The sequence below is a fragment of the Saccoglossus kowalevskii genome, chromosome 5 (assembly GCF_978046115.1).
Source record: "Saccoglossus kowalevskii chromosome 5, keSacKowa6.1, whole genome shotgun sequence".
Classification (NCBI taxonomy): Eukaryota; Metazoa; Hemichordata; class Enteropneusta; family Harrimaniidae; genus Saccoglossus; species Saccoglossus kowalevskii.
In genome coordinates, this window is record NC_140645.1 from 44085288 (window position 1) to 44098525 (window position 13238).

General features: G+C 35.2%; 1 protein-coding gene across 3 annotated transcripts in view; it reads left to right on the forward strand.

Moving 5' to 3' along the window:
• Positions 1 to 6137: 6137 nt before the first annotated feature.
• LOC100374503 (NADH dehydrogenase [ubiquinone] iron-sulfur protein 2, mitochondrial-like) overlaps positions 6138 to 13238 on the forward strand; it is a 43564-nt gene continuing 36463 nt past the window's right edge. For all 3 annotated transcript variants that reach the window (XM_085499449.1, XM_085499450.1, XM_085499448.1), the window contains exons 1-2: positions 6138 to 6287; positions 10745 to 10958. In XM_085499449.1, the coding sequence (XP_085355575.1) occupies positions 6178 to 6287; positions 10745 to 10958 (324 nt within the window). In that variant the 5' untranslated portion in view covers positions 6138 to 6177. The remainder of the gene's footprint in view (positions 6288 to 10744; positions 10959 to 13238) is intronic.

Genomic DNA, 13238 nt, shown 5'->3' on the forward strand with positions numbered 1-13238 from the left:
TTATGTCTTCGTGAGTTGGAATCAGAAGATGAAGCAAAGCAATTGAGCATAACACTGCAAAACATTTCAATAAAGTTCGCCGGGGTCGACTAAAAAACAGAATACATAACAACCAATGTTGCTGTTCCATGTCAATACACTCTTTAACGTTTGTGTCTTCTTCCTTTGGCTTCACTCGCGAGCCATCAAATTCGGTTTCGGTTTCCAATGAACCAGCGTCTGAGATAACACCTGCAATAAGTAATCTTGACCGAAATAATCGAGCTGTCCACGGAGAAGATTGCCCCTTCATTGTTTATAATCCACTTGTATCTGAATTAAGAATATTATATTCTTAAGTTTCCATTCCCCATCTGTCGCACTATACTTGGTCCTGTTAGAAAGAAATTATTATCTAATCAATATATATTTTATTTTAGCCTATTTTAAATTCCACCGAACAAGGTCTTATTTACGCTCCATTAAAATATGTATAAATCGATAGTTTATATTATATTGTACAATAATGTGAAAGCATTTACGGCCCTAGTGGTTGGAGTGTGATTAACAAAAAAAAGGCTAATTCTTTTGCCACGAACAAAACAACTTCTGATAGGTGCATTAAAAACAAACTTGAAATAAAATACCGGATGTATTATAAAAAGCATTGCATTTTTTGCGGCTTATGACTTAACTATATGCTAATACATGCCTAATTATATGATCACTTCACATTCACTTGTTATAAAGAACCTCTGCGTTAATTATTAAACGTTAATAACATAATATTTTGGGAGAAATCTGACATATTTCAGCATGCACTATATTTACAGCCATCTGTGAATGATTTAAATAATTTGAAAATAAAGCAGTACGATGTGCGTGGATTTATTTATAACTTCCCGTAAAATAATCAAAATAGTTAATTTACATAACCATGTTGATTTTACATATAATAATTACATAAATTATTTGGCATGGTATGAAAGCCTCTTTACTCAATTGGATGAAACACGATATGTGGAAAAAACGCTGCTCACATCAGGTGATTTTTATGCGATGAAGGTATTATGATAATGAGCAGAATTTGTTTTTTAATGCAAATGACAATATTGACTGATCAGTATGCAGTATCACTTGAATTAAATCTGAATTGCATAATTTCTAGAAACAAATCTCGTAAAATAAAAAAAGCATTAACCTTACCAATTTGGTGTCAACTGCCGATTCAGCTCAGTCAAAACATGTTTGCGATTTGAAAGAGACATGTCAGCACAAAGGTAACAATTTATGCTTCATATCTGCGATTTTAAATAACATCACATAACTCAAATGGGCGTGACACTTGTTGAAAATAGGAAATTTAGTTGCACTGTCTATTAATGTAGTGGAGATTTCAATGCAACACAAAAGTCAGGCACACTCCGAGTTACTTGCAAATATGGAACACTATTTCGCACGCTGTAGATAATCCTGGAACAACGTTGCCTCGCGGTTTTTGAGGCGAAGATCGATGGTGAAATTCAGTGACGTGTAACGGATGTTTAAACCAATTAAGATAATTATGCGAATCATTTAATCAAATTAACCACACATCTCCATAGTAACGACCTGAGATCACCCAGCTGTGCCAATCATAAATTCATTTGATGTATGTAATTATTGAAATGATGTATTCTTCTGGCAGTGTGCGCATGCGGTTATACGCATAGCGGAATTAGAAGTGATTTGGTATTAATGAGATTTAACAGTTGTTGGTCAAACTAATATCGACAGTCGCGATCGCCAATTAGTTTTCATAGCTAGATCGATAGAATACTTAGTTTATTTATGACATCCTAAACTAAAAACCTATCAATTGTTATTATTACATCACGAATATGTTGATAATATACTATAGTTACAGATATATTAATTCATTTGTTATGTGGGGAACGTTTAATGTTCTGAAACAGGTTTTCGTCCATTCCCAGTGACACTGAAGAAACTCACGGTTCTCGATGAACACAAACTCCGTTTTATTTCAACGGAACGGTTTACAAACACTTGTTACATCAGCGACATCTTGAACATTCTAGAAAAACCTACCAACGAGGCTCGAACAGTATCATGGGTAATGGAAGAGTATGGAGAATTTATCTTACAAATCAGAGTGAAATCATCGCGAATGACAATAACTGTTGAATAGCTGGTGCATAAATTTTGTAATAAACGATTTCACGATATCAGAGTGTATACACAAATAAATCACGAATCTTGTACAATGATATATCCTGAATGTTTGTTGTTCGATAATAATTCAGTCACGATGTTCATAACAACTCTCATAATGCGCTCTGAAAACCCGAAAGTTCTAACTAAGAATTATTTCTCATATTTGAACTTCGCTAATGTTCATAACAATAATTGAGACTCTAATATAATAACTAGACTTTTGGAACAAATGTCAACATAAAAATCGATAAATAAGAAGTTTGTTCTCGGCTCCTGGTGAACGTGACCCCAGGTCATCAGTGTTACTAAAATAGCCACTTAAATTAGCAGCACTACATAGCAGGTTTTCCACAGTTACACAAAGTCATATAAATCTAAGAGTATTATACAAAATAGAATTTGAAATAGGTATAGGAGAAAGAAAATAGCTGTAGCTAATCCAGTCTGTTCCCCGTTAAAAAATATTTGGATAAATCAATTACAGGGCGAAAAGTAACTGTACATCATACTATTAATTTGTAATGAATAATATATATATATATACACACACATAATAAAAACTAGGATGTATAAACAGAACAACATATAACAGGAGAAGTTAAAGACAGCAAGCAAATACCAAGTATGTACACTCCACATATTAATTATTATAATTTGTGAGTACATAGAGGACAAATAAGGCAATATGCTGAAAGTAAAACCAAAATGCGAGAAACCACCACCAGAAAATTTTTTATTAAAAATAAAAATACATTTTTACATATTCATCCCTTAAATGTTTTTTAAATGATTGACGAAAATGTGATTTTGAAATTTCTTCCCTGATTTCGATTGGAATGTCATTCCAGACTTTGGGGCCTGTATATGCTATAGCAATTTGTCCTAAATGTTGTGTTTGCATGAATCGATATTCTGTATCATATTCATGGTTAACAAATGTAAAATAATCTGACATGCTATGAGCTGAATAATGGTGAATTGAACCATGTATTAAAGTAGCAATTGAGAGACGATGTAATTTGTAAATATCAATGATATTAAGTTGATAGAATAAAGGTGATAAGTGTGTGGTAAATGGCGTAGAGAGTATAATGCGGGCAATCATTTTCTGGGCCTTTAAAATACTAGTACAATTTAGATGAGAAACGTAGGTATTGCCTCGAGGCCATAGGTAATGTGGGGGAATGAATAAATTATAAAGCAAAATTAAGGTGTCTAGGGTACAATATGTCCAAGTTTGTATAAAATGCCATACTTTTTTTCTAATAGATGTAATATTTTTTTTCAATGTGCCTGGTCCATGTGAGGTGTTTATCTAACACAACACCGACAAAAGGGACCTCGTCTACCTCATCAATACAGTCACCCCTTATTGAGACACACCCAGTCTTCCTCATGTTCGTCCGTTTGCCCCTAAAACTTATAAAATATGTCTTATTTCTATTTATAGTTAGTCTGTTTGTATCACACCATAAAACAATGTCACTTAGATGGGAGGCCGCTTCTGAAAGATTAATATTGTTATTGATGCTCTCACCAGGGTGTGCTGGACTTTTCAGGTCAGAACCTCAGAGGCTCAGAGTCTCAGAGGTTGAGTATCAAAGGATAATATATAATATTAATATTATTGAATAACATTTTTTTAATTTTTAAATATTTAAGACATCATAATCCAGGTCTTAATGACTTGAAAAATAAAAGTGAGAAACAATAAAATGTGGGTAAAATGTATTTTTGTATATGGACGGTCGTAGCGGGCGTAACGTAACCTAACGTAAAGTAGTTCTTGCATTGTGCAGCGATTTTGTGTATTGTTACATTTTAGTTGGATGTCATTTCATGTGTGATTTTTAAAAGGCTGACATCTCTCGCCACTGCATCGTGACACTTTTGATTCTTCGAAACGACGACCGATACTCACAATTACTTCCCGGTAAATCAATGCACGCGTTGTGCGTTTATATGCTGTTTGAGCAGAAGACGTTCCCATAGGACCCACACACAAGTTAATTCGAGCGAGGTACAAGCTTGCTCGTCAATATTTATTTGCCACATGCTTTTGCCATATTGTCAACTAAGATTTCAATATTTTTCTGCATTTATTCAGTACTATAAATATAATTATGCATTTGGAAAGTATATATTATATACACAGTCCAGTCCAATTTTGTACAATACATTGATGGCAGGAAAAAATAACCAAACAAATCACTGTAAGACTAGTATTTATGCAATGACCAAATTTATGTAAAGGTGTTCACTAAATGAACTAGTGTATGTAATTTATAGGACGCCTTAAATGTCAAACTTGTATATTGTCGAGTGAGCTGCATTTTTTTTTATTTGTATGCAAATGAGTTTAGTTTTGTTACATTTAGCAGCCACAATAATCTGTGTTAAAAAGGCCATTACATATCCCTACTAAGTTTGGTCCAAACATATGCAAATATCTAATTTATGAAATTAGCATATTTGGTCCATAACCTAATCAGATCTGAGGAGTATCCAAAAGCACACTTGTAGTACCAAATTGCCTTAAAATATTCTTGAGATTTTCATGATACACAGACAACGAAACTTTAAAGCTCCTAATTACCCCACCCCCTGCATATATAATTATCAATCCCATTCATATTGAGCATTTTATCAAGAATGACCTGTGAGATTCAACCTTTGAGGCTTTTTGCATTGTGTTAAATACACATTGTAATTTAATTTGTTGAATTTCAGAGACTGGATCTATTACGGTTTTCTCAATATATAGAATGTGATAATTAGAGATGATCTACTCATCCGAAGACACACCTACAAAACATGATTTAAAATACCCCATAGAAAATGCTCAACATACTATAACATTTAATCATCAAAATTGTGTTATCGTCGTTGATCACGCCCTCTCGCGGGAGCAACATACTCATCCGTTCTACGTAAATATGTTTTTTCAAGCGAGTAGAAAAACAACACACTATAGTTAGCGAGAATGGATTGTATTTCTATATTTCAAACTATTTTCAAATAATCATGGTTTATACACATATAAAACAAGGGGCTTTCACAATACCAGCACATGCCTCTGAGCCTCTGAAGCTCTAACCTCTGAAAAGTCAACTACACCGTGATTAGGTGTTGGTATTTAAGGGATTTTTCCACACAAAAATGCCGAATTCGACCGAATTTTGTTATCGATTGGCTTAATATAAGCCCAACGGATCGTATTTTTGTGAAAGATTGGTATTTTTGTACTGATTTGTGGGAATCTGAAAAATGCGTTTCACAACTTGTCTCTTATTTAGTTTTATGCCGCATTCAAGATGGCGGCCCCCATATAGTAAATATTGCAATGATTTTATTATTCACGTATGCGCCAGCTGACTGTGGTTGCCCGTAGTCGAACTTAGGGACGACGTCAAAAGATCGATGTCGGATAAAAAACTTAATTCCTTTAATTTTTTTTCAAACCCCCTCACGCCCACTGAAACGTAATTGATAAATATTGACCATGGCGTCAGACTACATTCACCATTAAATACAAATTGATAATCGGACAGTAGTATTGCATAGCAGTTGGTTGTCGGGTGGGTATAACAAGACTTTACAAATGCACTTCATTTGACGCACATATTTACACTCGAATCAAACCATTTTCCTTTCTTGGATGTTTTTTTTATTTTTTTTTTTTTCGGTTAATTCTGTCCATGAGTGGATAGAAAAAAAACGAACTACAAATACTCCAAGATTCTTTTGACTTCATTAAAAATTAAAATCGTTTTTGTAGGATGGAAACTTTTTGAGGTCAAAATCCCCCACCCCAAACTAAAGCAACTAAAACGTTCAGATTTCAAAATCAACACACGTGAAATCAATAGGAAGGAACCTCCGTTGTTAGAGCGCCCGCACACAACCAATATTGGTTGACTGTACCAATTGGAGTAAACAAATAACAAGCAGCCGGCAATTCACCTCGAACGACCTCGCTCAAAGATGGCGTCGATTTTGGGTACTTGTCTGAGGAGATTTTCTCCAAATGCAACCCTAAGATTGGTCCAATCGCCGGTTTTAGGACGTTCTCCTGCCATCTGCAGTGTACGAGGGTAGGTGCATCGACTACAGTCGGTATTTTCCGCTTACAGCATGTAATTGCTTTTTCACAATGTTTACGTGCTCCAGCTTCAGAATTTGTCTTGAATTCGCTCATGACTGGTCCCAGGGCTTGTAAAGAAGTTGTAATTACTCCGTTGCGGTTGCAAATTATGACGCTGTTCCATTGTTTTATTTCCATTTTCTTAAGCACGTTGCAGATGGTTCTTCGTGGACGGGTAATTTCGTTGGCTTCTCTGTGGTGGACCACCTTCTCATCCGCCTAGATCTGTGTGGTTGGTTGGTGACCCATATGCGAGCTTTGTCCAGGCGTCACTGGGTTACGACCGCAGACAATTTTCATAACAGATACATTTGTAGACAATGTATAACTAAATGCAGTGAAAATAGATTCAGACACAGTGGGGACAAATATGATATATAGACGTGTTGATTCAAAATGATTTAGGGTCGAATTGCATGTGATTTAACATTACATGTAGTTATAATTGGACTTTTGATGCAAATGCGTATTTTACTTTCTAACAAATGTAGGTAAAGTCATAAAGTTAGTAATTTTCCAAGTATATTTCAATGTTTTAAAAGAAATTGGTAGGGAGATATTTACAACGAACCGCATAATTGCATGAAATTAGTTTGAAACTGTCGGTCAATTTGATTGATTGATTGTGTGTTTGTCCTGCCAGACACCTGGTGCCGTCGATTGCTTGTTGGCCAGTATAACTGTAACAACAAACTGGCTACATTTTAAAAACAATCAGCGACGAAAATGCAGAGGTTAATGAGACAAACCATTTGTACCGAACAAACCCGGAATGTGACACGTTCGTATAAATTTTCGTACAATTTTCAAAATATACCGATAACTAAATCCTGTAATAAGCTAGAGCTGCCTGGTACTCCGGTCTGGCAACACAGTCCGGAACCCATTTGAGTTCAGGAAGTGGAAGTTTCTCTGAACACGCGTTAAGCGTGTACAGTGAGTCATCATTGTTGTGAAAAGCATTTGTGTATGTGAAATAGTCTGGAGAATTTTGTTTTAACAAAGTAAAAAGGTGTTTAGAGCGACCACCGTTGTCTTAATCAGCTTTGAAAATTTCCCATATTCTATATACTCTGCCGTTGAGGAAATTACACCAGCTGACACTAGATCATTCTTCAGTGCAACAGGATATCTGTTTGTTTAGCTCAGAAACTGTACAAAACGACCCTTTTCAGGGCCACCACATCCTCCAGGAAGAGATATACCGTGTTTTAACGAGTGTAACAGTTTGATTTAGCTGTGGGTTCGTTGGTCTTTTTGTGTCAGTGTTTAGTCTTTGTGTCGGTGTTTAGTCTTTGTGGTGGTGTTTTAGTTGGTGTCATCATTTGTTATTTTCAGACATTAGGATTTGTATCGACACAGAAGAGCTATGTCCTCTATAAACCTAACACAAATGTGAGAACCCTATCTCCTCCACTTGGTGGTGCTGCTGAATTGCAGTGCTTCCTCTTGCAGTTTTTTTTAGAAAAATGTGTATGCCAATGTGTATTATTTAATTGTAAACAGTTGAAATATTCATGCATGTGTGTTGTTGTGGTCTCAGTAATGCTAAATTGTGTTATCTAATCGGTTTCAAACTTAGACATAGAAATTTGAAATAACAAATTAATTCCAAGGGTTGAATTTCTTGAGAGCATCAATCTCAAATGTTGCCCAAAAAGTTTGTCTTGATGGTCTTCAATATGTATTATTAAAATGAACGGTACTGGTAAGAGTTCCTTAGAGCCCCTCACCCATAACTCTGATCTTAACCCTTCTCCTCCAGTACCCCTTCTCTTATTCAATTGTATATATCGTATTTATCCATAATTGCATAGGGTCCTGAACATGGGGGAATTGCAAAAAAATAAAGGTGGGCGTATGCCAGGACATCCCCTGCAAAAAAACAAATTTGCGAAAATTTACAACATGCAGATCGAACTGAGATGGGGGATAAAATGAATAAAAACATACAACAGAAATAAATGAATAATATGCGACATTAGAAGTATAACAAAAATAATTTATTGCTTATAATGTGGCAAATACACTTGCCATACCTAGAACTCATCTCAAGAATTATGGTGACCGGTCATTCGCCCATTCCTCACCATCTTTATGGACTCGATTACCGAATGACATCTGTTCTGCACCAAATGTTAACATCTTCAAAACCAAACTCAAATCTTACCTTTTTCAGCAAGCCTATCTGTGAAACTAAGCGTCGTTGAGCATCACTGCGATGGATACTAGGTGCTATACAAACTTGTATTTATTATTATTATTATAAATAAACCAGAAATAAAATAAAATTGACAGTGAGGAATCATTTGAATTAAAATTATTTCTGGTTTTGACAATTACAGGTTCAACAGCCATACAAAATCAATAACAATTTACGCAGTAAAATTCCGAAATTTCATAGTTCTCTATTTGTACGTCCAATGACATCTTTGTAAAAGTCAAAACCGTCAAGGTTCAAGTCGGCGTCACTGTCGCAATCAAACAAAATCCCTACAGCCTAGTCCTGAAGTTCGCCGATGTTCTCCCACACAATTTGGACTTAGCACATTTAATCTATGAGTTTCGCTGTCTGTCAGCTTAATAACACTTTTAATTCATGTCTAATTAGAATAAAGAGACAAGAAAATGGGGTCGTGGCAAACGACTCTGCTACAACAATGGCACATGATGCTTTTGTTTACCGTCTGGCAATCATTTTTGACCCTTTAAGGGGTTAGCATACGTTTAATGTGGGTTTTTTTCAATATTTTTTTTTATTTTAAATTATTGATGATTATGACAGTATCTATGACTGCTTTTATGCTGAACAAAAACTCCACTTTATTTTATACTTTATTTCGACGTTTTTTCTATTTCAAAACATTGCCACGTGTGATTGTTTCTAAACACAACAAACACAAGCACAACATTTGCATGAAAGTAATCCTAATTTACACTTGATGAAAGATTCGATTTGCATATCAATACTACAAAGTTTATGTAATTACGGTACTCATTTCGCCCAGCCGCTTTCACACCAACAGCTTATTGCTTAATTTCTGACCGGAAACCGACCACATTTCAATCGCTCGCTCGCTCATTGAAAACACTGACTGCTTGCCCAAACACTGGTCACACATCAGTAGTCGAAATGGTGGTTTTTCAAATCTAATAGTTGCATGACACTTGTATCGTCAAAGCAACTCAACTGGGACTTCTTGTTACATGTTTTGGGTGCTTGTTCTAAATGTAATATTTTATTTTAATGAGACAGTTACGTGAAAAAAGCATAGGTAACTTCTTCCGACAGAGCAGAGAAACGAGGAAAATGTTAATGATTAATAACAAAAATAACGATACCAAAACTACGTCTGTCCAAAGGCGGTCGGTCGGGCTAGTAAAATTTGACATCCAATTTTCAAAATTAAGTCACGATCAGTGAATGAGCTCGATCTATATGTACCGTCTAGGTGTTCCCACAAAAAATATTTTGACTAAAACGGCCACATGCTCTGAAAAAATAGAACAGAGCTTGACATACATGAATAATTCAGAAAAAAAACGTGTCAAATTTAGTTATAGCCATAAATATTTGGTGGCCAGACGATGAACAATTCAAAAATCAGGATTCACGCGGAAGTCCTTCAGGGCTGAAAATCATCGACCCTACTCTGGTTTACCTTATTTCACAACTACTAGTAGCAAAGAAAGCTGATTCGCCGTGGACTCAGCTTAATTTTTTCTTTCTGAACTGAGGTCAAACCCCCTCTGTTAGTCAAAATATCCCGATGTTTTTCAGTGAATAATTTTGAAGCCTGTCACAGAACAAAAAAAAAATGTGACTTGAAGCCGGAGATTGGTAGGTACGACGACCCTTCAATTAGCGTCAAATATGTTTTGTTACAACATCATTGATTTGCTGAAAGTCACCTGATCGGGGCAAGACCTGGGTCACAGAACCATATTTGTCTGTATTAGCAACATGATTTTGCGAGAGAACCACACCTACATTTTCAACCATTTTCAGCACGAAGTTGCCAATAAATGTCGAAAATCTCGTGCATTTGATGTATTCGGATAAAATAAAGCTAGCGATTGCTAAAAATGTTTATTAAAATATTCCCCGATGCTCTTGGAATTTTTGTTTTTTTTGATTTCAAGGTAAGAAATAGCTAGTTGAAGTTGCCTAGACTTCAAGGTTGCTGTTTTACCGCGAACAACTCTAGCTCTGTTGTAGTTTTGTGATGTAAAATTAAATATATACAATAAAATTACTTGTTTAATTATTTGGGTTTTCAGTCCACAAATTACAGGACATGATCCCCAATGTTTGTCCTGTCTCGGCTGATTGTGTTAAATGTCGGCAAAATAGGTGTACTTTCAACTGAAGTAATTTACAATAACAACTTGTTGTTCTACCGGTAGTGCTAAACAATGGCAACCAGATCCAGAATATATGGAGCAGTATGCTAAAGCAGTGATGTATCCAGATGAGCAGACATCTAAGTGGTTGGCACCACCGTGGGATGATAATGATCCACCAGCAGAGAAAGATGTATCTAACTTGCAAATTAATTTTGGACCACAGCATCCTGCTGCTCATGGTGTGCTACGTTTAGTGATGGAACTCAGTGGTGAGGTATGTCTAGCTTGAATAAACGATAGGCGCAAAATTAAAAGAACAAAATTTCTGGTTGGACAATCAGTTTGAAAAACTGGTTCTACAGCTATTTTTAAATTGGGCCATTCCAGTTTATATCTGCACCCCCCCCCCCCCCTGTTGATGAGTGTGTGTGTGTATACTTCATACAGGGTATAATTTCTATGGCGTATAAGTCATACAAAGTTTTATTTCCAAATCACCATTCACCATACAGTAAAGGAAATCCAAAACTATAGTTCCTACTTATGGTGTTGATGAGTTGCTTTGTGCCACCATACAGAGCAGGATTACCAAATATATAACTCTGGTCATATGATGCCAATTTTCCAAGTTCAAACTCCAGCTGCGGTAAAGGGGAGGGACATGCAACTCACAGAATTAGCATTAGCAACAAGTGGCCTGTCGGCTGAGATAGCTCTGCTGTTAGCAATACACATTTCAATTAAAGAACTGAAAATATCATTAGAAAATGAACAGTATGTATAGTATCAAAGCAATCGGACTTGCTGTTTTCAACAAGAAGTCGAAAATATCATTTTTACCAAAAATTACAAAAATATTCACCAAAATTAGAGAATTAAATGTATCATTACAAAATAAAAAATCTGAGAGAAGTCCACATGTAGTACCTATATATGTAATATTAAAGCAATTGGACTTGCAGTTTTTAACAAGAAGTCGAAAATATCACTTTTTACCAAAAATATTCACCAAAATTAGAGAATTAAAGATATCATCACGAAATGAATAATCTTAGAGAGGTCTACCCAAGGTACATATACACCAAGTATCAAAGCATTCATGCTTGTAGTTTTCAAGAAGACACGAACAACGCCGAACGGACAATCACTCATATGATAAGCTCCACTCAACAAAGTCGACAGCGGAGCTAAAAACAATGCTCACTTCACCCACAAATTAAAATGTGTGTGCACTGGGGACTATCAGATTGTCTGTAAGTTAGGCAATCTTGACAAGGCCAGGGGTACATCACCAGTGGTGGATCTAGGGGGGTTCTTGGGGTCTGGACCTTCCCATTGAAAAATTTATTCAATTTATTTTTGTATAATATAAAAAAAATCATTAACTTAGTCTGGCGATTTTAAATCCTGTATCCGCCTATGATCACATAACGTCACACAAATACAAAATACAGGGTTGCCATGCAAAATATTCCATAAATTTCTGATTGTTGAACCTAATAAACAATGACTGCTGAAACATTTGTAATCACGCTGTCCTCTTGTTTAAAAATAATCCTCGCAGCAAGTCGAAATTAAACATCAGTTTCACTTAATGACTCAAACTTTAATTTCAATATGACTGAGAGTCAAACATATATTAGTCGTAATATTTTGGCACATTATATTTTGTTGAAAAAGTGTTTTTCTTTTTTGTTTGAAAGGATGTTTTATCATTCAAAACAACCTTTAATGCATGTATTCAAAAGAAATATTTAATAAATTCTTTGATATTCACAGCTAAGATACTTGGGGTGGTCTCTGTTAGATTTGTGTCAAAATACAGATATTTAGTGAATATTTTTGGGAACAAATGTTATTTTTGACATCTAGTCCAAACCCGCAAGTTCAATTGCTTTCAGAAATTGGAAAGGAAATCAAACGGGCGGTTTACCACGTTCATCTACAGGAGTCGGGAGAGCTGCTGACTGCTTATAATTAAGGGTCTTCACCGTGGCCACTACTCTCAAGTTTCAAATAAACGTACCGGTACGTTCTTATTTGGGGCGGTATGTTTATTTATTATTTTAAATTAAAAAAACTTAAAAAGTTTTAAATAAAAAATCGTGCTGTTTCCCCATCGAAATCAAAGCCAAAAGATCGTACTACATCAGTAAATCTCTACCGTGTTGCGTTCACCATGAAGTCGCTGAACTGTCATTAACATATTTAAATGAGCTATGGTAATTTGAACACATTGGTACCATCCATTCAGGTCACTTGTGTGCATTGAATAACATTGTGAAAATTGCAATTACTACTGAGTAATAATCAACATTTGTAGCACTTCGAAAACAAGTAAGGTATTCATTTGTGAAATGCATGACTGGATTGCGTACTGTGATTATTTGCTACTAAGCAATGCATTCATGTTTTTTTTTATTCAAAACTTTTTTTTAGAATATACTTTACCAACAAAATTAAAAAAATTAATGTATATTATATTAAATATACTAAGTATTTTTTGTTATTATGTGAAAAGTTTTTTTGATTGACTGTAATTTTTCAAAATTTT